General features: G+C 35.6%; 1 protein-coding gene across 1 annotated transcript in view; it reads right to left on the bottom strand.

Moving 5' to 3' along the window:
- Window positions 1–246: 246 nt before the first annotated feature.
- The window catches only part of LOC133519837 (general odorant-binding protein 70), a 31061-nt gene continuing 4970 nt past the window's right edge, over window positions 247–26337 (bottom strand). Inside the window, exons 2-6 of the mRNA XM_061853964.1 lie at window positions 20990–21083; window positions 5884–5984; window positions 4344–4379; window positions 1890–2040; window positions 247–1398 (exon numbers count right to left, since the gene is read on the bottom strand). Of these exons, the coding sequence (XP_061709948.1) occupies window positions 1310–1398; window positions 1890–2040; window positions 4344–4379; window positions 5884–5984; window positions 20990–21083 (471 nt within the window). The 3' untranslated portion in view covers window positions 247–1309. The remainder of the gene's footprint in view (window positions 1399–1889; window positions 2041–4343; window positions 4380–5883; window positions 5985–20989; window positions 21084–26337) is intronic.

The raw sequence follows: 26337 nt of genomic DNA, 5'->3' as shown, positions 1-26337 counted from the left end.
AATAAGTTAAGCAACTGACCATTCGCAGGTAATCCTTATTGCAACGTTGTAAAGTCGAACAATGGTAATGGTGTTGGTGTTAGTACATGCCTGGGTATTTTCATTTTAAATTATTCTAGGCTGACCTATGTTATGTTTGAATCAAGTTGCTCGGTTATTTGACGTTCAACATTAAATAGAAATGCCGTGCCATCGTTGGAGTGAGTAGCGATAAAATTAGAACAGCAACACAAAATAAAACAAATATTTAATTATAATATATATACAATTTATTATTTTTTAGGCACACTTATGGATTAATTATTCTATCAGTTCGTTATTAAGCCAATTATTTCTTAACATAATAGTTTTAAAACTGACCCGAATAATAAACAAATGCATACCTACGTATTTGGGTCAGTTAGTTGCTCTGGTAGAAACAAACAATAAACGTAGTGTTACTGGGCAACATATCAAATTATTTTATGAAAATATTTTTATTTGTGTTATTTTAAGTAGAAAGTCTATTTTAAACTGAAACAGATGTGAAACTGAAAAAGTGACCAAGGCTTCTAGTGCCTAGGGCTGGGATAGAACCAATGCCTTCTGCATTCACGGCAGACGCCTTCATACTTTGATTGTTTTCTAATCTGAGTTGATACGGAAAGGAGGTACTTGCGAAGTTACGAACACACACTGTTCTACCTTAGAGTTGGCCAAAGGGCGCCGTAAGCATTAAAGAGATTGCATATAGGTACCTAATACTCAGTTAACACAAGTAGTATTTACTAATAAATTACATATCGTGATCTTAACTGATCTTAATTAACTAATCACAACACAAACGGCAGTGAGCGAGCAAAATAATCTTTGATATTTTTTTTTATATCAAGTGAAAAAATATAATATTAAAATTCGTTTTAAATTCGGTAAATACTTGTCTTAGCAGAATAATATGCATCGAGCCAAGTTTTTCGTTCTTACGAAAATTTAATCTTAATAATTATTGTTTATAAGCTATGTTATGAGCATTAGAATTTAGTAAAATAAACTTTATCACTCTATGTACACTGTTCTTATCACATTCTCTTATGAAATAAGTGGTAACTTAAATTAGACCGCAGTACTTGACGACTATTAGAAATTTGCAAGGAGAAAAGTAAAAGTAGTATTTGCATCATATTTTATGTATCATAAACCTCGAGTTTTGCAACCTAAACAAAAATCCTTTCTCTTTACTTAATATTGAATTTTGAGACTTTAGAGACTATTTTACAACTGGGGCCGAGTCGGTTCATTAAAACGCCGAGGAAGTAAAGTTCGTCCTGGTTCAGAGCCCGGAGTTTCCGCAATAGTCGCCGATGCGGTCCGATATGCACTCGAAGATGTCGAACGATACGTCGCAGTTACGCCCGTTGTCTGAAATAAATTAAATTATGTTAAAATAAATTTCATCAATATGATCACAGGAGGTAGAGAGATTCTAAAGACACTTCATATTCCTTTAAAACTCAGTTAAGGTATCTAGGCATCAGTGCGGCATCTACAATATGTAGTTTATGTTACACTGTTAGCAAACTGTTAAGGGAGAGGCCGGGTGGTCGTTCCAAGATTCAAAAGACAGGGACTTCGCCTTTTATGCAGCTTCGGCCGTCATCGAGCTGATGCTTTTACGGGACTCATTCGCAAATTGCCGATTGCCAAACCAGCTACGTTTAGGGAGTCTGAACTGAAGTGAGGCGCAAGCTTAGCCATGGATACGGTCCTGAAGAAGTTTTTGTAATTCTTTATGAGGCACTACCTAGAGTTCTTGACCATGGCTATGAAGTAGCCGTATTCGTCCATTCGTTATACCAAAGCTATATAAGCTCACTAGCCTACTACAGCCCCACCGTCGGAATCCAACTTACCCATGGGTACTGTCCTGGAGAACTTATCGTGGTTCTTCATGAGGCACTCCCTGGAGGCCTCGAGCACCGCCATGAAGTAGCCGCGTTCGTTCACGCCGCCCGAGTACAGCCCCACGAGGCCTTCTAGCGTTGGGAATCCGTAGCCGTCAACCTGGAAGAGAAATAGAGGTAGGTTCATTAGGTCGTTCTTTATAGAAAATTCAGTTTATTTTTCAGCCAATGAATACTGTGATTGATAGAATTATTTTAAAGACTAGACTCTTTATCATAGCAGTTGTTATTTCAAAAGACCTTAAAACAAGGGTCGCTAAGTAGCTGTAACCGATGAAATAAAAGTAGGGTAGTAGTACAGTCAGCTGCAGATAGAGGTGACTCCCCCTGCATACAATCGGGGGGTCACCTTACTCAGTCAACTTTTCAGGAGAACCAAAACGAAATCCGCACTTTTATTGCCTTTATTTCATGAAAGTGTTTGGGCTAAAAAGACCACCCGTTTTTTTATTGAGAAAGGCTTTTGTATCTTCTATTCTAAATAAGTGAAAACGTTGTAATCCTTTTTATACTATTTAAAAAGGCGGTATTTATGCTGAATTTATCAGACTTTTTGATTTACCCCAATTGAATAGTGCAGTTAGCTGCAGAAAAAAGGTAAACCCTCTGCATAGAAATTTGTAAGCTGTACAAGAGAGACACAAAGTCGTATTTTGGGTCGCTTAGCCAACGGGGAGTAAATATAGGTCTCAAGTTCAGATTCAAAACATAGTATCTACTGATAAACACTTTAAAATGTTTAGAGGGATAAAGTCTCAAGTCACTTACCGCTAACCACAAAATCAAAACATTTGAGAGACAAAAGTATGGAACAAGACGTATGTAAAAATAATGCTTTATGATTCACCTTATGCACTTTCTGTATCTCGGAAACTAAAAATGCTAGAGATACCAACCTAAAAATGTAATTTTGGTCGGATATTCACATCCAACGTTATTGAATTCGTGGCGAGATTAGAATTGTTATTTATTTTAAAATGTGAATGCGATAGCATAAAACTTGTCCCATGATAAGTATAGTAAATTGGTACCTCATAAAAGTTCAGAATATCCTAAGGCCAGATTAATTGGTGAAGTGTGCAATTTATTTGCATATCCAATAAATATAAGTCGTTGAGTACCTACCTATTTGTAAAAATATCCCTGTCATAAGAGTTTTACGACTAACATTATAAAAACCCACTGAACTGCGGTGGAGGTCTTGAATCAAGACCGCACACACCATTAAAGTCGCCAAATAAAACGCAAATGCCAAGTATGGACAACGTTTATGACTTTTATATTTATGCCCGCAGGATTTTTCAACTGCAATAAATAGATAAGGTCTTTCCAACTCCATGTCTTGGGCTTGGTCATGTTTTATATTGAAAACATATTATTCATAACATACATATAACGATCTCATTCCCACAAGCGAACCAGTAGGTAAGTATAAGTTGAACTTTAATATCTATATACTCATTGAGCTTCTAGAGATCAAAATTATATCAGGAAACAACTCATAGGAAATTATACCGTGCATATATGTGCATATGGCCACAGGGCATAAAGCATCAAAACTATACTGAAAAGGATTTCGTTCTTATTTATTTTGAAATAAAATCGCGTTGACCTCGTTTGTTAATAGTGGATTGGTCCAGGTGGTCTGAAATAAATGGTGTTATGATTTCAGATCAGTCTATTTGGCTCATAGACAGCAATTAGGTTCACGTCTCTTCTGTAGGCATGCCAAAGTTAGGCGCTGTAAAGGGGTACCTAGTCCTTTTCTATTAATGCTCCCAAGCTGTGAACTATTGCCCACAAGAGGAACAATTTTCGTATTGAAATCTGTGTAGGATCCATTTTGTTCGTTCAAAAAAATATTTATTATAGCAGGCATCTTCAGACTTGTTACAATTCAAAATTACTTCCATTTTAAGCTTAGAATAAATTTAAAAGTGAAAAAAATACTGCCTTGGGTGAGCCTCCTCCACCTCCTCCTGCTCCTGGAGGTCTTGGTGGCTCAGTTAGCAGAGCGCTGGAGTATCGATAAAGTTTTTTTTTCCGCTTTTAAATAAAAATAATAATTTACTTCCATTTTACTGTAAAAACGCATGTGCTGATGTACTTAGTTAAATTAAATAACAGGTAACCTATTATTTAACTCCGCATCGAAGTTTGTTACTTCTCTAGTTAACTTAGTATTTAATTTTCATTATTTTTTTAGATTATTAATATGACAAATAAGTTGTATTTCAAAATAATACATGTATCAAATAAAATATCAATTTGAACTCAAAATAATAAAATTAATATTTGTCTATGGTAATATATGAATTTGGTTATAAATGAATTTGTCTACGATAATAAACTTATGAACAGGGATTTATGAGTTCAACATAATTAAAACAGGCAGGTACTTACAGCTTTCACCTTCCGGTACACGCATTGTAGAAGGCACTGAAAAAATTAAATTGAAAAAATTAAATAAACGGGTAAATAGGTATTAAGAGTTTCATGAAACTAGAACTTTCGTGCTTAAATTCTAACGTTTTCCGAATAAATTACAATAGATACCAATAAAAATATTTTTATTTATAATTAATGAGGTCGGTATTTAACTTAAATATAATGATACAAAACGGCTAAAAGTAGTAGTTATATTCATAAAGTATGTTAGTTATCCGCAACTACAGACGTTATTTATTGTATTTATTTACAAACTAGTTATAAACTTGTTTTGCTAAATACGATTGATTACTCAAGCGACTTTCGCTTTTTAACGTGGTGCAACATCAATTTAACTACACGCTTTCTTTACAACTTATCTCTTACTGTATCGATTACGACTATAGGTACAAATCTCAGCTGATCTAGTCAAATTTAATAATAATATTATTTTATGAAAAAACAATTATGAACCTATAGTTAGATGTAGATGATAAAAAGTTAAATAAAAGTACATAAGCATAAAAAGTGCATAAGCTCTGGAGTTGCAGGCGTACATAGGTTACGGATACTGATTACCATCAGGCAGGCCGTATGCTTGTTTGCCACCGACGTAGTATAAAAAACTTTTATTCCACCAGTTATGTCTGATTAGGTGCAAATCTTATACCTTTAAACGAGCAATTCTTGTATATATATATATATATTTCTGGGATCTCGAAAACTGCTCTAACGATTTCACTGAAATTTGGTATATGGGGGTTTTTGGGGGTTTACAATCGATCTAGATTAGTCTTATGTTTGGGAAAACGCGTGTTTTCGAGTTTTCATGCGTTTTTCTTTCGACGCAGAATATGGTCGCTAATTTCGTGTTGCCAGCCACTGTCCGTCTGGTCCAGCGGCTTAAGACGCGGACTGCTTAACGAGTGTTACGGGTTCGAATCTCGCCCGGTGACTAACTTTTTTTTTATATGTTCAAGTTTATATATAATTTTTTAATTTTTATTGTTTTAGACAAGTTTAATTTACTAAAAAAATGTAGTTAAGATTATCACCTATACACCACCATATTACAATAAATAGTTATAACCGAGCAAAGCTCGGTCGCCCAGGTACTATTTGTATAAATGTCATGCTTGACCTATTTGTAGTAGTAGGTAGTAGCAGTAGTAGTTAGTAAGCTCTTTATTATACACAATGCAGAGTACGATACAATACAATACAATTAAGGTACAAAGACGAACTTAGCCCTATTTATCGATAGTATTACGAATAGCAACATTACCGATACGTACCTATTATATCAAGAGTACAATTGTTGTCATTAGGTAATACCTCCTTGGAAAAAGGCAGACAGACAGTTTTCAGCAGCAAAAGGATTTCTGTATTTCTTTACTATTATAAATACGCTCCCGCTGTCTTAAACTTTTTTTACCAGGTCCTTTTACTACCTTTTTTATATTTGACTGGCTAGTTTCTGAGAAGTGTAAATGTTAATTAACTTGTTGAAGCTCACCCCGGCGATGCGTTTCTCATCGTGCGTGAAGGGTACTTCGCGCTTGTTGCGTCGCTTTTGCGCCGGCATGGTGTGCTCCTCCTTTATCACGTCCAGTGCCTCTGAAATTTAAAACAGGTGATTAGAAATTGGTATATCTGTAAGTCGGCAAACTTCGAATCTTTGGATGGTACTTGATGATTGTATTAAAATGCGTTGATTTGAGATGAACAATCAGTGCGACGACTGGTCAGTGGTCATCGTCTTTAACGCCTCCCTTGTCTTGTTGAATAGAGAAGGTGTGCTTATTACAAAAATATACCCAATAGCAGTAAAATCTTTGTGGCGTGTTTAATAACTATATTGTATTAAAATAGATAAATAACCATAACGTAATTATTAGAAAGCTTTTTAAATCGTTAGGTAGTCAATTTTCATGGTTTGAATCGATCTTACCTAATTGAACTAATTTTAAGTAGAAATAGGTGATTTCATTTAAAATTGCACACCTGAATGACTCTTCGTTACATAAGAATTTAGCAAAACCAAAAAAATTACGAGAACTTCGTATAGTTCCGTATGTTATACTTCTGTTCTGCAATTTATGTTGGTACCTAAGATACTTCTGCCGTTTATGTTGGCATAATTCTGAATGTGAACTTTAGTCGCCAAATACGAGCAGTATCTGCTAGCAAATCAGATACAATAAATCACCATCGCATCTTTCCATGAAACTGTTTAATACTTTTTTAGAATTTAACATGGCATTTTTTAGCGAAAGTGGTCATAAATTGAGTACTGGTAGGGATGACATTAATTAAAAGAAACACGTGCTAACATGAATAAGCTAGGTTTTTCTGATTTATCGCTAGTCGTCTACGCTGAAAACATAAAATCAATCATGGCGCAAACGACAAGTTAATGGCATCACTCACACTATTTATGAGTGCATGCCCTGGGCCTAATAAGCTATACCGTTTAGATAATATATGTAGGTAGGTACAGTAAGCAAAGCAAAGCAGTTAGCTTGACAACCCTTTCTATACACATTTGTAATATATGCACTTATGCAGTGATATGCTAAGCTAATTATTTTGTTAACTGTACATATTGTGTCAAAGTGCTATAAGATTTTTTATTCTAGAATCTAGTGTCTCATCTCATAAGTATGTGGCATAACTGTATCGAAAGACACGTGTTAGAAATGATACTGACGACTATGTAGTTTTTTATTTTTACATTTATCAATGAGGAATTTAGTTTTGATTCTTGTGAAACACAGTTTTTTTTTACTTATAGATGAATAAATTTTCGAGTGCACCATAAATTTTTTACATTTAGGTACCTGCTTATAGCATTTTTTAAATGTGCTGTCACATGATTTTCTTTAATTATGAATTGATTCACTTTGATCCCATATGAAGTTCTCGGTTTAAGTTTCAATTCTCAGAATATAAAAGTATTCTGTCACGCTCTCTGTGTCATGAATATAGCATCTAACCGCGATTAGCCCGATCGGACTCATTTACCTTTGCTTAACTACACCGCCGCGCGGTCGTTAGCTAGTAACATTTCAAGTTAAACGGCTTAAGTGGTCAATAATGCAGTGCACTACATCTATACCGTGCAGCAAACTAGGACATGTTTGTCACGACCGTGGTATATTGCTGTGCGATCACTTTCGATTGTTTCTGGAGACTTTATGGGGTTTCTTTGTACCACCGCAGACACACTAACCGACCGTACCTATATAGATCGGTATGTCGATGTTCAACAGCAGCAGCGCTATTACGATTGTATATTCTGACTTTTTTATTATGTCAATATAGGCACATCACGTTTATTTCTTTATGTTATTTTTATTAAGGTTTGAAACTGTGTATCATTAATATTTATATGTAAATATTTTCATTTGTAGAAGTTTATTTGTAGAAGTAGGTACGAGTAGATGTAACAAAAAATGTTCTTCTACATAAGTAATCTGTATAATATTTCGCTAGGATCAATATTCAATGATATATTAATTATAATTAATTCAATGATAAAATATTAAGCTAAACTGGAGCTTAAAGTATAGTAAATTAACCAAGGGATGAAACGGTACCTTTCACCCGAGTTAAACAAATAGGCAAATTTGCATAATCGGTATCTAATTAAAGTCGGTCTTTTTACTATGAAGGGGAAACTTTTTGCGATAACTCAAAATCAGCTAAACTGATCATGTCCGCTATAGTTTTCATCTAATGTATTTCTTAAGCTCTACTTCCACGATTTTTTTCATATTTTTGGACCTATGGTTCAAAAGTTAGAGGGGGGGGACACATTTTTTTTTCTTTCGGAGCGATTATATCCGAATATATTCACTTTATCAAAAAATGTTTGTTGAAGACCCCTATTAGTTTTGTAAGACCTTTCCAACGATACCCCACAGTAGGGTTGAAGCAAAAAAAAATTCACCCCCAATTTACGTGTAGGGGAGGTAAGTTAATTAAAATGTATAATGTAGAAAAAAAATGTAGATTATTTATGTAGAAGAACATTTTTTGCTATGGTTTACGAGATACTAAAAAAGGGACCTTAACCCCCCCCCCCCACTACCCGTTAGCTTCACCCCCTCCATCAGTACTTTCAGTATGTTGTTTTAGGCACCTTTATCTACAACTATGTCAACGAACGAATTATTTCCCCCGATTTTCCTTCGTTTGATGGCCTAAATTTAGAATCGTCTGTAGAACGTCTCAACACAGTCATTTTGGCACAAGGCTTTGAGGCGGCTAGGCTAAATAAGGAAGGTCGCTGCTGCTAACTGTATCGGCTGAGATCACGTTCGACTCATGCGAGATGCTTTTTAGCCAAAAAGGGCGAATAAGTCACAGAACTTCTATGAATTTGTGATCTTGTATTTTTTTAACTATAACTTGAATAAAGCATACCTATTTCATCAAGGATAAATGATCCGTGTCACGTATTGACAAAGTAGAGAGATTGCATCGCACGACTTAGCTCCAACATGTGTCGGTGCTCACTGCCGAAATGGCTTGCTTTAACATAATTACAAATATAAGGTATTAACAAATTAGCCATCGATATTTTTACAGCTGATAGTACTTCGGCTCCATATTTAAGTATGAAACACTATAGGTTTTATGATGTTTTTTTGGAGAAAATTGGAAAACAAATTTTCTACGTAAAACATCCTGTTAATGAGATAATTAAACGATACCTCGTTGAACAGATTCTAGGACCCTTTTTAGGGTCCCGTAGCCAAATGGCAAAAAACGGAACCCTTATAGATTCGTCATGTCCGTCTGTCTGTCCGGTTATGTCACAGCCACTTTATTCCGAAACTATAAGAACTATACTGTTCAAACTGGGTTTGAACGAGATCTGGTAAGTAGTTTTTTTAATACGTCATAAATGGTACGGAACCCTTCATGGGCGAGTCCGACTCGCACTTGGCCGCTTTTTTACCTCACACTTAACTGGCCACTTCACGTTGATAAATCAAATGACACGTTAATAATAATGGCATTTAAGACAAACAATTGTGGCGTTTTCAACCAAACAGGTACTTTTGTCGGTTGTCAATAAGACGCTTTTTCCATAAAGCTTCAAAATTAAATCAACCTAATCAACAACCGACACCTTTTACTCTGGTACCTTTTAGTTGAAAACGTCACAATTGTTGACATGACAGAAAGTGTTAAACATCTTGTCAGTTAAATGTACATGTGATTATTTCTAGATACAATTATTATGTATTTATTTTGCTCGGTAAATGAAAACAAAAAAATATATATGAAAAGTTTTCTTAATTTCCATTTTTAAGTTAATTGTTTTAGTGTAAAGTACCGTCTCTTAAAATGGCGGTAACTGATTTGTTAGCATCTTATAAGTATATGTGCCGCTACCGATGCTGTCTTAGAAACGTGTCATATTTCGTTAATTGGGTCATAGAAAAAGTACCTAGATACTAGAAGGCTCACTCCATATATAACACACAACCTTCTAAGCTTACCTACTTATTTATCAATGGATGGGTTATATTCTATTGGTTGAGAACGTTTTTGTTATATAGACATATTAGTTTAATATATTATATTGTATTTGTGACAAGTTTCATTCCATAATGTGCGTTCCCGTCCAAAGAACTAATGAATAAAGGTCATGTACACCAACACAGCAACGTGCCGAAAAAGGCAGCGGCCGCGAACTCGTTTGTTGCGACAACGGTCCGACCACGACAATTAGCACGCAATATCCCTTAATATTATTTAATTACCATTGTTAAAAACATTGCGACGAGTCTACAGAACGCGAATATTGCGTACTCGGTTATGTAAAGCGGTTAGTTACGCAACAAACAGATAAAATCCATGGATGGCACTAATATATACATAATGAAAATGAATAATTTAAGGGTTAGTTCCTTAATGTAATAACCATTTGTTTTCTCGTAATCTTATTGTGCCAGAATAACCGAGTTCTCAAGTTATATTGGTATTATATCTTATATCTATTTGCCTGAGGTACTTTAGTTATTGAGAAAGACAATGGTCCCAGCTACCGTCGCCTCTTTTCATAATGATCGGAATATTATTTATAAGTTATGAAGTTTAATTTCGGACCCGTGGCCTTACGTGGTTTGGTAAATTAATCTGAACTTTTCAAATAGTAGGGGAGCCCAAGAGCCCAACCACTTTTAGCCGTACATGTTGATCCGATAAAGTCGTTAAGTACATTGTAGATATGGTTACATTTGTGCTATTACTTAATCTGACAATTATTTGTGTGAATTTTCTTGATATAAATTTGAAAATCGGAAATCAGTCAGATTAAGGAAATACTTACATATAATTGTCAGATTAAGTGACAACAAAATTATAGCATTAACTTGACCAAACTGATCAAATCCACAATCTACTTGACGATTTTTTAACCCTTGACCAAGCCCCCGATTAAAATAAAATCTGTAACGCTTTCCTGATTGTTGAAAAAGAAACGTTATAGGGTAACAGCACCAGTGGCCAGCCAGGGACCAGTAGTCAGCCTTTTAAGTCGTTTATTGGTCATAAATATCTGGTATATTCGATTAAACAAATCGCGAGTAGTCAAATAGGAGCTCTGATTCCTTATTCGTTAATACGTAACGCGGCAGGTGCGGTGAGGTATCGGGGAGAGGAAATATACTCGTTCATAAAGGTGATGTTTGTTGACGAGAGCTAGAATGTCATGTCCGCCATATTTTTTACTGCACGTGGTGTTCTTTTAACGCGTGAGAAAAAATATGTTTTAATATAAAAAGTTACTGTTTTTTGTTAATGATGGGTTTATTGGTTAGTTTATCTATTAAATTGCGTTATATTTAAATAGAAATATCAATATTTAACTTATAAATTGAGGAGGTTGACCACTGGATACCACTTTTTTACAAAAAATCCAGTGCCCAGCCTCCCGCGGCTGACTTTGGGTTATTAGTTATTTTTTTTATTTTCGATCCAATACGACCGTTAGGACCGTTACATTTACATTTTCAAATTTAGTTAGGCATGTCTCAGTCAATTTAAAGTAAAACCCAGTAGTCAGCCGCATTTGAAATAACGTTTTAATGCGGCTGACCACTGGGTTTCACGGATCCAGTACTCAGCCATTATCTTCCTTGGTACGTCGCTGCCAAATATTATGAACTTTAACTCATTTAAATAAGGTTCAAAAGTGTATACATACTTTTGTTGAGAAATATTCCAATATCTAACGGGCCCCTGCACGGGTTTCACCAGCATTTAAACTGATTTTAAAAATAATGAATTCTATTAAATAAACAGATTCATTAATAAAAAATAAGAAGATAAATACAGTGTTTATTAGTTTGCAAGAATAATTTTAAGCACCTATGGCCTACAAATTTCGTGGCATGAGAATTGCTACTTAAAGAGTATAGGTTACCTACCTATACTCTAACTTCCTACCTAGGAATGATAAATATTATAATATCGTTAACTTTAATACAAATAATAGTGTTTTTTATTTCATTGTTATTAATAGTTTATAAAGGCTGAGTACTGGGTACACAAAGGCTGGCTTACTGGATTTTAGAGGTTGACTACTGGAGAAAATTGCAATTTTTGTTTAATCTTAATTATAGATATTATAAAGAGGATTGTTATTTTTTGACATACTTTTGTTTTAAAACTATAATAAACAATTGATCTAACCATGTTATGCGTTTATTTATCTGACTAATCCTGTAGAAAACGTCGAGTAGTACAAACTTTAAAAATGCGTATAAGGCTGAACTACTGGTGCCTTTACCCTATTACCTTTTTTTCGTTCCTATTATCTAATATTTTTATTCCACTAGGTAATATACGAACGCTCGAATACTACACATTTAGCATCGTCGGCTCCCCAGCTACAATTACTAAGTCTCAAGAACCTAACCTGGGGTGTCGTTCGTTGAAACCTCCCAGAGGGGTTAAGTGTTATAATTTCTACTACTCATGTCAGGCTGTTGGTAAAGAATTTGCGCGGTGATTTTCTAGTACAAGATAGCTGAAGCTTGGGATTAAAATTAAATATGTTTAAAATAAAATAAGGTTCTTACTTATCTTATCTTATAACTTCACTCGCCACAACCACCTTATATAGTTAAAGGGGTTTATAGGGTCTCATACAGAACCGAGAAACTAAAGGATTAAGTGAAGTTGTCTTATCGCTACATCCCACAAAAGAAGTTCCCGGTTCAAAAGAGTCCCCGGCAAGTTCGGCCGAATTTCACCTTTCTATACAAACGGAGTTTCGTTCTCATTTTAAAACTACGTGTTTGATTGTTATGAAACGTTGCACTGACTTATAATTACATGAGATATATCTAGGGCAGGGGAAATTAGTTTATATTGCTCCACCCTATAGAACAAACGAAATAGAGCAAAAACAAATCTGAAGCTATATAAACTAATTACAGCTCTAGATAACCTTATCCTATTGTAACTATAAAGTTTCAAAGCAATCTAGCTAGTCCTTTTAAAATGAGAGCGTAACTAAGTCTGTGTGGAGAACCGAGCTTGCTGGGGACGGACCCTTAAGTGAAGATGTTTTAATTGTTGCCTTAATTTGTATCCACTTTTTACTGAATACTCTTTACACATTCCTAACCAAATGTATAAACTTACTACTGCAATTGTACAGTGACACGATAATTCGTGTACTTTCGGAGTGCAATGCCTAGTGACCCATATGCCGGTTGCATAACTCTTGCAATGCAGCGAGCATGCGATGCTCAATCAAGTGTTGCTGTAAACATTCGTGTGGCTTATCATAGGCGTGGAACATGTACAAGTACAGTGAGCGCAATCGAGGGAAGAGCTAATGGACCGGTAAAAGTTCAGGTTTCTTCATCCCTGTGGTGCAGTAGATATCTGCGGTAAGAGACTGGGTTAAGCTGGCATACACACCAGGATATGCCTGCGCAGTTTTATCAACTGCACGGGTAAAACGGAGCGTGTGCGGCATTCGCCTGTGCAGTTTCTTATACAGATTTATCTGTGCAGTTGAACTGTACAGGCAAAACTGCGCAGGCATACCCTAGTGTGTATAGTCAGCTTGATAGACAGCTTTGAGACGTTGACTTAAAGGTTCCTAGTGATGTTGATGTTTTCATAACTTTTTTCATTTCATTAGAATATGGCATTCATAATTATATAGTAAATACGCTTTTTTTACCGGTTATGTTACGGTTTAGCCCACAATATTTTATTACTTTTGACTATTGGGTGGGTTGAATATATTTTGGAAAAAGGTCACTTCTGTGGACAATATAATAAAAGTTAACGACTCTGGTACATGAAAAATTATCCCGTCTGTAAAGCTGCCGCGTAAAAATTAGATTTATATCCCCCTTTAATTTGCGATGTCTACAGGAAAGACGCGAACGTGTTTTCTATAAAATGTGTATGATCCTATTATGTTATTTTTTAAGTACTAAAATTAACTGTAATTATGCACTAGATTCATAAAATAAAAGTTTAAACAGAGAATGAGCATATGCAATTATCGTATAAATAAAACGCATTGTTAACGCGCTTCAGTTAGTGCAACCGAAAATTTAATGAAATCGATAAGAATTCGACGGTGAATCGCAAATAAAAAATTACGTAGTTAAGGACATGTGATTCTGATTAGCCTTAAGTTAATTGATTCCATTATGTTACGACAGTTAACCATAAGTATAATAGTACAATACGATACAAGTCCGAAAAATAGGAAATTCGTAACGAGTGGCGATAAATTAAAAACACGACCGTAGGGAGTGTTTTAAATCGACACGAGTTGCGAATTACCTATTCGCACATGTATCGTACAAGGTTTTACAATACATATGACCCTTTAAATTTTCGACATAGTTACATAATGTGCTAATTTACGCACTAGTGCGGAAAAGTAGCACCATATGTACTGTAAATTGTTTTGTATGTATTGTACCTAACTCATACACAAATAAGTTTATAGCATACGCTAATTAACACAATTTTATGCATGTAACCTAAATAAAACTGGAGTTAATTAATTTAAGACAGATTGCACGTCATCCATTCTCGACTGAGAAAATCTGCAGTTTCATACATGTTTCATACAAGTTGTTTCAATAGTTTAGGAGCGCTCCGCTAAAGGGATTATATGCACAGTAGGTGCTATCACAACTAAATCAAACAGGCTGGTAATGAGTGTTGCAGGACGCTTGCGCATGCTTCCTTCGTTTGTTCACCGATTCTGGGGAAGTTGCCAAACTAAAGTTATTGCCAATAAAGTCTACCCAGCTTCTAGTGCTCATTTATTGCCGAAACGAAATATCCGTCCCTTTCGTAATGAACTAGCCGTATAACAATTTAAAGAGAAAGTAGTATTTATTTAATAAGCGTAACGTAACCGTAAGACATAACATAAGGAAAACCTAATAATAAATAAATAAATAATGCGGGAGTAATCGACTAATCGATAAAAGAACGTGGTTGACCGTGGTAAAAATGGAGATATAAATAAAATAAATAATAATATTATAGGACATTATTACACAAATTGAATAAGTCCCACAGTTCAATAAGGCTTGTGTTGAGAGTACTTAGACAACGATATATACACCGTGTTTTTTTTTATTTCAGTTAATTACAAGGGTGCATCCCTGAGCTTAAATTAAGTAACTTTCTCAAAGACCGGTATTCTAATTAATTCCATTTTGGAGATAATCAATATTTAATTTTTATCTTATAAGGCCCTTACGAGCGTGTACACTTGCCCTAGGGCCTGTTTACATATTGGTTAGTGTTTAGTATGAGATAACACATTTGCTACTAAACGTAAATACTATTTCGGACGATTGATGTTCGAAATGACAGTGATATAATGCTCGTGTTACAACAACGCTATATGCAACATTTGATTACTTTTTATAAAAATAATAATAATTGAAAAATTAAAAAAGAAGTTTTTTTTTTTTAATTAACTACTTATGCCATTTAGTTTCCCTTAACGTTCTTACTGATACCCCGAAGTTAACGGAATTCAATAAAAACATGGTGGATAATATTTAAATATTTATAAATACTTAAATATATAGAAAACACCCATGACTCAGGAACAATATCCATGCTCATCACACGAATAAATGCCCTTACCAGGATTTAAACCCGGGACCATCGGCTTCATAGGCAGGGTCACTACCCACTAGGCCAGACCGATCGTCAAAAAAATAATGTAGGCAGGTATTTCCATGAACTTGATGAACATAAATTTTGCTCTACTTGCGGACTATCGTAAATGACTATAATTTATTATAATAAAAGTTAGTAAAGGTACTACGCACATGCACTGTAACTAACTTGTTTTTTTCTCGTAACTGTAAGGCGCACCATAAAATAACATCCCTGACCTTATTCTTAAATCCCCTGTGATAAATTCATTTCAATTCGTTTTATGCCCTATAATTATTGTGAATTGGCAGTTGCCTACAGTGGCAAACACAAACATGGTCGTAAAGTTCTCAAATAGGCAGTAACTGAATGTGAATTGAATACAATCCAAAAAGGTTAAACTAAAAGTATTGGCTCATATACCTGTTGAAAGTTTGAACCATTATTTTTTCCACGAACGTCTATGTATAGGTAAAATGATTCTTTAACACGAATAATCAGAATATACGAATCAGTATTGCGTTAATAACGACGCTTAATCATCAAACTAATCTTAAACCTCCAGTGTTTGTGCGTGCTAAACAGCATGCCTTTGGTACATACTGCATTTCCTCGTGCGATCAAATAAACCTGCTGTAAGTATTTCTACCTAAATATTTTCATTCGGAATAGCCCACAAATGGCTTCGCTAGCGTTAGGTACATGTATATATTTATTATGTATTTATCAACCTACCTACTTCCCATTTAGGTATAAAAAAAAAAACAAATACAAGAACCTATGTTAAATAATGGCAATTGAAGTATTTTCTTTGTCGTTGTACTCTTTGCAGAGCGTCGTCGACAACTGCTGACATCGGGCGCAGATGCTGCTTGCCGTACGATTGGGAAATAGGGTTTCCCTAAGAGACAAATTTGGAGAATCAGGCATTTTGACATTTGCGTCGCAATACATTTATGAAAATTTATTATATGTGCAGAAAAACAAACACCAGTTTAAGAAATATTGCGACATACACAACAGAAATACTAGAAACAAAAACAAACTTGTACCTACTATAACTAGACTTCACAAAATAAGTAAATCATTCATTGGCCAATGTGTTCGTTTTTACAATAAAATTCCTTTAGACTTTCAGATTTTGCCATTAAATCAGTTTAAGTCAGTCATCAAACGGAAGTTGTGTAAAAAGGGATATTACAAAATCTCAGATTATCTAGAAGACCTTAACCCTTGGGAGTTAATTAGTATGTGTATAGTGTAAATAGATAACTTATTTTTGTAGTAAATGTTACTATTTGACGTCATAAAGTGATTGTAAAATCCTATTATGCAAATAAAATGATATGATATGATATGATATGATTTCTCGCCATTTTTCGCGGTTGGGGGGCCATTCATGGCAGATTTGATTTGGTCAATCCATCGCATAGCTGGCCTTTTACGCGGTCTTTTTCCGTTTGCTCTACCCTGCACCACTAGACGCTCTATGGAGTCGTTGTTTCGCCTGGAGACGTGACCGAAAAAACTGAGTATGCGGGTCTTTACGAGAGTCGAAAGGCGCTGCTTGATACGGAGTTCTTTAAGGATGGAGACATTAGTCCGAAAATCAGTCCAGGATCATAGAGGTATATAGTACTAGAGTCGGCATCCGTAGCAAAATGTTTCCGCACGTCAATGAAGTGCCGGCACCGAAGTGTCCAAGATATCACCAGCATTTTCCTCCAGCACCACATTTCTAGGGCGTCTATCTTCTTCTCCTCTGTCTTTCGCAGCATATAAGAATATGGGAAAAACGAGGGCCCGTACAAGCCGAACCATTTTTTTTTAATTTTATGACGTATTAAAAAAAAAACTACTTACTAGATCTCGTTCAAACCAATTTCGGGGGAAGTTTGCATGGTAATTTATATCATATATTTTTTTTAGATTTTTCATTCTGTTATTTTAGAAGTTACAGGGGGGGGGGGGGTGGGGGGGCACAATTTTTTTCACTTTGGAAGCGTCTCTCGCGCAAACTATTCAGTTTAGAAAAAAATTATATTAGAAACCTCAATATCATTTTTAAAGACCTATCCATAGATACCCCACACGTATGGTTTTGATGAAAAAAGTTTTTTTTGAGTTTTAGTTCTAAGTATGGGGAACCCCCAAAATTTATTGTTTTTTTTTTTCTATTTTTGTGTAAACATCCTAATGCGGTTCATAGAATACATCTACTTATCAAGTTTGAACAGTATAGCTCTTATAGTTTCGGAAAAAAGTGGCGGTGACATAATCGGACAGATAGACGGACATGACGAATCTATAAGGGTTCCGTTTTTTGCCATTTGGCTACGGAACCCTAAAAATGACCCCACGTGATTGTGACGCAAGCGACTCAACTGTAAGTAGGTACCGCGCGCAGCTTGTCTATTTATGCCAAATATTGTAATGCCGCGCAAAGTGTTTGAAATATACAATATTATATTAAGAGGGAAGTATAGCACTTGATTGTCCATGCAAAAAGAAAAGTTTTGCCACTTCTAGATATTTTCCATTCTCCATTATTTTTTGTATGGTATTGATTGACACAACGAAAAACTAGGTTTATAGGTTTTCCTTTTTTTTCAAAATTTGCAAATAAAAAAAATGTTTTTTTATTGTGTGTGTAGTGGACCGTATTTGAAGTCAAAAATGTACTAAGAGCTTCGTCCATATATATTCCATCGCTGCACGTCATCGTAACTGCTGCTGATTTTAATTTTACCCCATCCCTTCTCTTAGCGCACGCAGAATATTTTATTACGAGTAGTTATGTTGTAAATATATTTATGAGGAAAATGGTTTGAAAAAAATAGGACAATACGCGGTCTGTCCGAAGGTGAGCCAGGTTCCGGACAAGGTCGATCACCGGTGAAAGTAACAGGCGCAATCATACGTAACACTCGACAAAACGATGTGATATTGCGTTTTTTTAGATCGTTCGGCATATTAGATTAGGTTTGTACTGTGGCTTAGCTTTACCTATTCATAACAATAACCGAGCTCGTTCACCGGAGCGGCGAGCAGATCCGCATCCAATGCGGAACCCGCCTTAGGTTCAAGTAAACCAAAGGGTCTATCGCGAAAAACGGTAATCGAAATATTCTTATCTGCCTCTTCTCGAAATCTATTCATAATGCAGGTTTATGATAGATGGCCTCCTGATAAATGTAACGTCTTTTTAACACCGTGAAAGAGACAGAGACACCGTCAATAACGACAGACGCACGCACGTAGATAAGTACGACCATTATACTCGGACCCGGGACCCGGGTACGTCCTTAAACTACGTCCACAAGAGAGGTATGGGCATTGTGAATGTCATCTCGCTTTGTGTGGTAGGGCACAGAACAGCGGATGTCATTCCAGATGTAGAGCAGAGCCCAACTGGGGAAGTGCCTCCACCTTACAGAAAACCGCAGCCAAATAACACTAGACCCTACTCATAGTGTTGTGTTTCTGCCGGTGAGTAAGGTTGCCAGAGCTCAACGATGGGTGGGAGGGGGTTAAGGTCGGCAACGCGCATGTAACTCCTCTGAAGTTGCAAGCGTACATAGGCTACGGATACTGCTTACCATCAGGCGGGCCGTATGCTTGTTTGCCACCGACGTAGTATAAAAAATAAAAAAAATTACTGCATATAGTTAAACTAAACACATGCAGCATGTGACATGCTTCTACCTACCTACCCATTGCTAATTAGTTTGTTGTTTACAACTTGAGCAAGAACATATAACACAAGAGTTACAGCTTCTGTGCAGCTTAGTCATTTACTCGTAGTTGATCTCTACAATGTATTATACGTTTTTTTATACTACGTCGGTGGCCTCCGTAGCCTGTGTTACATGCGCGTTGCCGACCCTAACACTCCGCACCCTCGTTGAGCTCTGGCAACCTCACTCACCGGCAGGAACACAACACTATGAGTACTTGAGTAGGGTCTAGAGTCAGACCAAGATAAGTTGGCAGCGATTTTGATAGCCCAGACAGCGCAAGTGTTATTTGAAACGTCAAACATCTATGAAATTACGACGTTTACTTAACACTTACACAGGCTGGGCTATCAAAATCGTTGCCAACTTAGCTTGGTCTGACTCCAGTGTTATTTGGCTGCGGTTTTCCGTAGGTGGAGGTACTTCTGGTATGACATCCGATGTGCCCTACAACACAGCGAAATGACATTCACAGTGCCCATACCTCTCTTTTGGATGTATTAAAACTGCTATAATAGTACACAAGTTAACAATTAGTAAGGAATGGCATGGCATTATTTTACGTCGATGCAAAGTAAAAGAAAAAGGTATCTGTTGGCGCATAGTTTTAATGACTGGTTAGAAAAACATGAAAAAATCAATAAGGGTTATGTCTATTAATTTTTACGTAGCCGAATTAAATATAAGTGCCTTCATACGTTTAAAAAAAATCAGATCGAAAAAATCGGATGGCACTGACTTTGAGTTATTTAATAAACATTGAGTTATAAGAATAAGTTCAGGAATTCGTAAAGCCTCCTACGTAGATATTATAAGTTGTCTACTTCTCTTCGATTCAACATGCGGAATTGGCCTTGTGAGCTAAGTATATAGGTACCTAAGTGCGATGTGCACTTAAAATACATCCTTAAATATTTCTGGTTGGTATTTTAATACAGTCATTGTTTCAATTATGTACGTACTCCTCATACTTTTAATAGTTTATAACCGACTTATATTTTGTGTCCTGTTCTCGCATAACACAGTAAAGAGCGGGAGAATCGTTCATATTTATTATTTATTTACTAACGTACTAACTAATATTAGTTATTAACGAATAAAAATGTTAGTTAATAACAACTTAAGAACTCAGAGGACAACATCAGTGTTCTTGTATGAATATAGATGCTCGGACTCGGACGGATAGTCATCTCAACAATGAAGAGTCGTAGGCGAACACTTAGCATATTTAGATGCGAATGAAGTCCGAACGCATTCTGCGCTTACCTTGTACCTGATTATCGGACGTTTGCTAAGGTTACTTGCCCAAGTTCAATCGTATGTTACTGTTACTTTTACGCTATTTCGTATTCCTGAAGCAATATACACTCTCGATTTCTTTATTTTCGCAAGATTTTCATCTTCATTTTGATGTTTTTTTTTGTATTATATGTAATAAAAATATATGGCAATATATATATTTTTATTGATTCGTTACTGTGTTAATGTTAATTGATGTTTGTTTGGCATTTTTAACCGATATGTTAAATTCTTTGCTTTAATTAGGTAGAAAATTGTGTACTTCACATCTCTAACTTCGTAGATCAATGCAACTGACGCATGCCAATTAGTGGTAACCAAACAACTCATGCCAACTAGAGTAAGAATTTCATACAAAGAAACGCAAAGTTCCAACTTAGTTCCAATTCGAAAAATGATACTCACCTCTGAGGATGGAGAGTTTGATTTCATCTTGGCACAACGTGATGACTCGCTCGATCTTCTGCGGCGCCGTCGGCGGGTTCTTGCACCTCGTTTCCTGTAAACGTAAATAAATGATAATTAGCTATTAAAGGTTGGAGTATACCAAGAAGCTCGGCGCCAGCGCCGCCCCACGTAATACACTCGTCGTCAACTAGGTGACAAACATACGCTACTTCACAGGGGGCTAACTCAAAACTGTAGTTTTCATATCGTCAGGTGACAACCAATACTCAGTGATTACTAAAAAATATCTAAACGAAAATCAACCTTATCATGGTACGATTATAATCAGAGTAATCGGATAAAAGGTACCAAACCCACGCGATGGCCATAGCTTCCGTACCAAGTTTCGCGCGTTATTTCGGTTCTTTCTAATTTCCTGGCTTTACGCCCCCTCTTAATACCTCGAAGATGTAGACACGGCTACAACTGGGTGACATCGCGCTTGCGGCTGGGCGGCAGCGCGCTTACAGCACCCGTCGTACAGGGGCGCCTAGGAGGAACCACAGGCGGTAAACGCGCCGTCCCAGTGCCGACAGCGACTTGCAAACGTGGTGACAGACAATGGTTAGCGCAAATACTGCGAGTTGTCAATGCACCCCTTAGCCTGTGCTTGATGCTGTTCCGATGCCGATGAGTGTGGGTTTCGTACAAAAATACTAAGCGGGTCGGATTGAGGCGGTGCAGATCCAGTGCCGAGCTTTTAGGTGTGCTACAACCTTAAATAATTTTTACATTAGCTAAAAAGTAAGTAGCACTAAGATAAAACATGAAAGTCCGGATCCGTATCCTTTGGATTTCGTTTGGATTGTAAATCCTTTAAAATTATGGTTGGATTAAATGGGAATTAATGGAAACTAATGTGTAATTTTATTCAAATTTATGATATGAATAAAATATATTAAAAGATGGTTATATGATTTTTCGTAAACCTAACCAGTATTAGCCAACTCCTTCCAAGAAGAAGGCTAATGTTGTTGCTATAGTTTCTAATGAGCGATTTGCTAATTTTGGCATTATATTGATCTAGTAAACTTGCAAATATGTGGAAATAATCCTTGACCTTTCCAGTTTCCTAATTATGTGACATTTATAAACAACTCCTAAAATAATTTAGCGATACATTTTACTTTAAGATTATTAACTTGATGGATAACTTTAGTACTAATAAAAAGAATAAATTTGACAATTTAAATGTATATACTCGTGTAATTAGGACTATATTTTATGGTTCATAAAGAAATAAAAAAATATCAATTCGCTGTATAAGTTTTATTTATAATTTCATGATTACACATATTCGGCACATTTTTGAGTTATACCTATAAGTATTGGTTTTCATGCTATACACCGTAATATAGGCCATAAAAAAATTATACTAACGTTAATAAGAGATTGCTGATTAAAAAAAAGTTATTTGTGTCTATATGTCTATATTCATATCTTTTTTGAATAATCTGGTAATTAGTGTTTACATTAATTTTTAATTTAAATACATATCTGTTAATTAATAATATTTCAATACCTTTAAACTTCTTCAAATATTAGCTTTTGTCAAATGCTAGCCAAGATAGTCACATGATGTTCCATTTTCATTAAATTCCAATTTAAATAATTTCCTTTACTTACTTAAAAGCTTCTAACATACTTCCGCATGAATATCCTTAGGAAGTTATATGGATATATCCGTTGCGATTACGATTCAATCTGCCGGCATGGGAGATTTGGCGGCACAATGACCACCTGCCTGCCCATTGTCTCTTCCTACTCACTGCAACTACTAACACAATAGTTATTAAGTAATACGAGTCTTAAGATTATGTCCAACCTTCTGATCGTAAGTTTAGGTATGAAAATAAGTGATATTCCTCCAAAAGAGTACATCAGATTTTCGGAAAATGAAATAAGAGTGTAGAGTTTATCATAATAGTACATTGTGTATTAAGGGCGGTAAACAAGAACTTACGAACAAGTGTCAATAAAAAAAAAAACGATTTCGTAATTCTTGTACCGCCCGTGGCACACACAATGTTTTTCATCACACTTGTGAGGAAAAAACTAAATTATAAGCCAAATAATTCTTTAATAAGGTGACATTTCAAACATTCGTTCGCTATATTGTAATTTTTGGCAAGTTTGGCATCGAAGGCAAAGCCTCATCTGGCATTCAGCCACGATTGAAAATTGTGTGAAAATATTTTAAACGGCTATTAAATTCATTAAATTAAGTATTTATAAACATATTAAAAAATATATTAACGTCGTATTTTAAGAGTAAAACTCATTTATAGTACATATGGTGCTACTTTACCGCACTAGTGCGAAAATTAGCATATTACGTTACTGTGTCGAACATTTAAAAGGCCATATGTACTGTAAAACGTTGTACGATACATGTGCAAATGCAACTCGTGTCGATTTAAAACACTCCCTTCGGTAGTGTTTTAATTTATCGCCACTCGTTTCGAATTTCCTATTTTTCGCACTTGTATCGTAATGTACTATTATACACCATGGGCGTAATGAAAAAAAAAACTATTGCGCCCGGGGTATAATATAGCTCATTCCATCTCAGTATTCTGGCATACAAGAACAGCGTTTACTAGCAAGTGTGATGAAAATATTTAGGTTTGTCACGCAGATATATATTATAGGTACCTTCTCACAGGTCCTACATATAATACCTACCACGTCTTAGGTCAGCTCGTATTTATAGCTAAAAGCGGACAAGTACATAGTTCAATGGAACTTTAATCATCCTTTTTAGGGTTTCTTAGTCACCTAGAAACCCTTATAGTTTCGCCATGTCCATCTGTCCGTCCGTCCAAGGCTTTGCTCCGTGATCGTTAGTGCTAGAAAGCTGCAATATGGCATGGATACATAAATCATGCATTGCGACAGAACGGTAAAGTAAAAACTATAAAAATAATTTTAGAGTACCTCCCATACTAAGTGTTTTTTTTTGTTTTGAGTCAATAGTGTGGGATATCGTTCGATAGGTCTTTGATTAAGTAAATATTTTCGGAAATAATCGCTCCGAAAGAAAAAATATATAATTTAAATTAAATTATCATTTATTTCAACCATCTGGGATCATACAACAAACACAACAACATAAACTAAAATAAATAAAACTATTTAAAATTAAAAATAACTAAAGTAAACTAACTATTTAAATTTAAATATAATAATTATTTATTTAAATTTAATAATTAAACTATTTTGTTGTAATGTATTAAGGTTGATATGTCCCCCCCCCCCCCTCTAACTTTTAAACCATGGATCCAAAAAATATGAAAAAAAAAGCCGTGAAACAAAAGCATTTTAAATACTTTCAATGAAGCTATAGAGAACATGATCGGTTAAGTTGTTTTTGAGTTATTGCAAAAAATCTTCTCTTCTTAGTAAAAAGACGTACAAAGCGCTGCAAAGGTACTCTCTTATGCTTGTAATGTACATGATACTTATTAATAGGCCCCGTTGGGCCTATTTTGACAGAATGGTAACTACGAAACCCTACATTGAGCATGGCCCGACAGAGCATGCATGGTAACATCAACATTTTCTTTTGTACCATAAAAACAATAGGTAGGTAGCATAACACTTCTGACTCCAAAGAGGTTGCTTGCATTTTAAAAATGTAGGTCCACGGAATGGTTCGCAAAGCAAACTGGCACTCCTTTGTAACCTATAATTTAGCCGGTTAGGTAAAGCAGCAAACACTGGCCAACCCAGCTACAGGCACTCCAGTCAAGAATGTGTAAACTTTCGTAACCCGCGCTGACCTAGACTCGCCATAATCATAACCAAAAATATTGGAAGGTACCTATTGCTAAAACGATTAAAGAAGAGTGCGCTGAATACTAAATGATTTTTTTTTCAGTTTTATGTCGCACTAAAAAACTCTAATTATAGTGATCTACCTAAGTGAATAAAATAGTTCCAGTCGAATTAAAACTAATAAAACATATCGAATAATTAAAACATTCGGATTGACTGGACCGGATTCAAAACATTTTTATCAAATCTCTTCGCTACAGGACAGGTTTTCACTTCGATGACACCTCGACGGCTGCGAAGTACTGCAATATCCCGCCCAGTAATCGTAGGATGTATTTAGATGTTATGTTTTTCTACAAAATTTGTAAATATGCTATCCAATGTCCTGGTCTTTTACAAAAAGTGCTTTTTACAAAAAGTACCGTAGTCACCTACGAACCCTTATAGTTTCGCCATGTCTATCTGTCTGTCTGTCTGTCTGTCCGAGGGTTTGCTCCGTGATTGTTAGTGCTAGAACGCTGCAATTTAGCATAGTATATAAATCAATAAATCCGACAATCGTTAATAAAAAAGGGTACTCCCCTATACGTACAGTATACATTTTTTTCTTCAACCCTATACTATGGGATATCGTTGGATAAAAAAGATAATAAAGTGAATATTTTCGGAAATAATGGCTCCGAACGAAAAAAAATGGGGGGTGGGGGGGCACCTCTAACTTTTAAAATAAGGGTCCAAAACAATGAAAAAAATCGTGGAATTAGAGCTTATGAAAGACATTAAATTAAAACTATAGTGCACACGATCAATTCAGCCGTCTTTGAGTTATCGCAAAAAAGTCTCCCCTTCATAGTAAAAAGACGTATGTTTAAAGTTATTTGGCATTATTAATGTAAATAAAGTAAAATGTAAGATAAAAATTGCTTATTTTACTCATTAATTTATTATTTAATTTCTTTAAAACAGTCTCAATGCCGTTGGCATTCCCGCTGATTTTCATACTTTAATTAAAAAATAATTTTAAAATCAGTGCAATTTATTTAAATTTGTGTTAGTACCTAAACCTAATTGAATTTAAATTGTGTCACTATCTGTTCGATGCTCACCGTACCTACCTACTCCTACCGGTAACAAGAACATTTTTGATCTAAGAAAAGAGAATTAGCCTCAATGTTATTACTTACGATTTTAAAACACTAAACTAACTCGTAGGCAACCTAACCTGCCCACGTAGCCAACATGCCAATCGTTAACACTCCCTAGCGAACGAAACGCAACTGTCACTGTCGCACTAATAACGACGAGTGATAGAGAGAGATGACAACGCTACGCTAGTGTTAACGATTGTCATGTTGGCTACGCGGACAGCTCACATTTAGTTTAGCAATATCACCATCCTCGGAGGACTTTCCACATCTTTACCAGTACCAGTTTCACCTTTCCTGACACCCGGGATGGTATTTAGTACGTTAACCAATTACGTAAGTGGTTGACACACCAGTCTATTTGGACGTAATTGAATAAATGTC

Source organism: Cydia pomonella, chromosome 7, assembly GCF_033807575.1.
Source record: "Cydia pomonella isolate Wapato2018A chromosome 7, ilCydPomo1, whole genome shotgun sequence".
Classification (NCBI taxonomy): Eukaryota; Metazoa; Arthropoda; class Insecta; order Lepidoptera; family Tortricidae; genus Cydia; species Cydia pomonella.
This window is presented reverse-complemented; position numbering and strand designations above follow the sequence as displayed.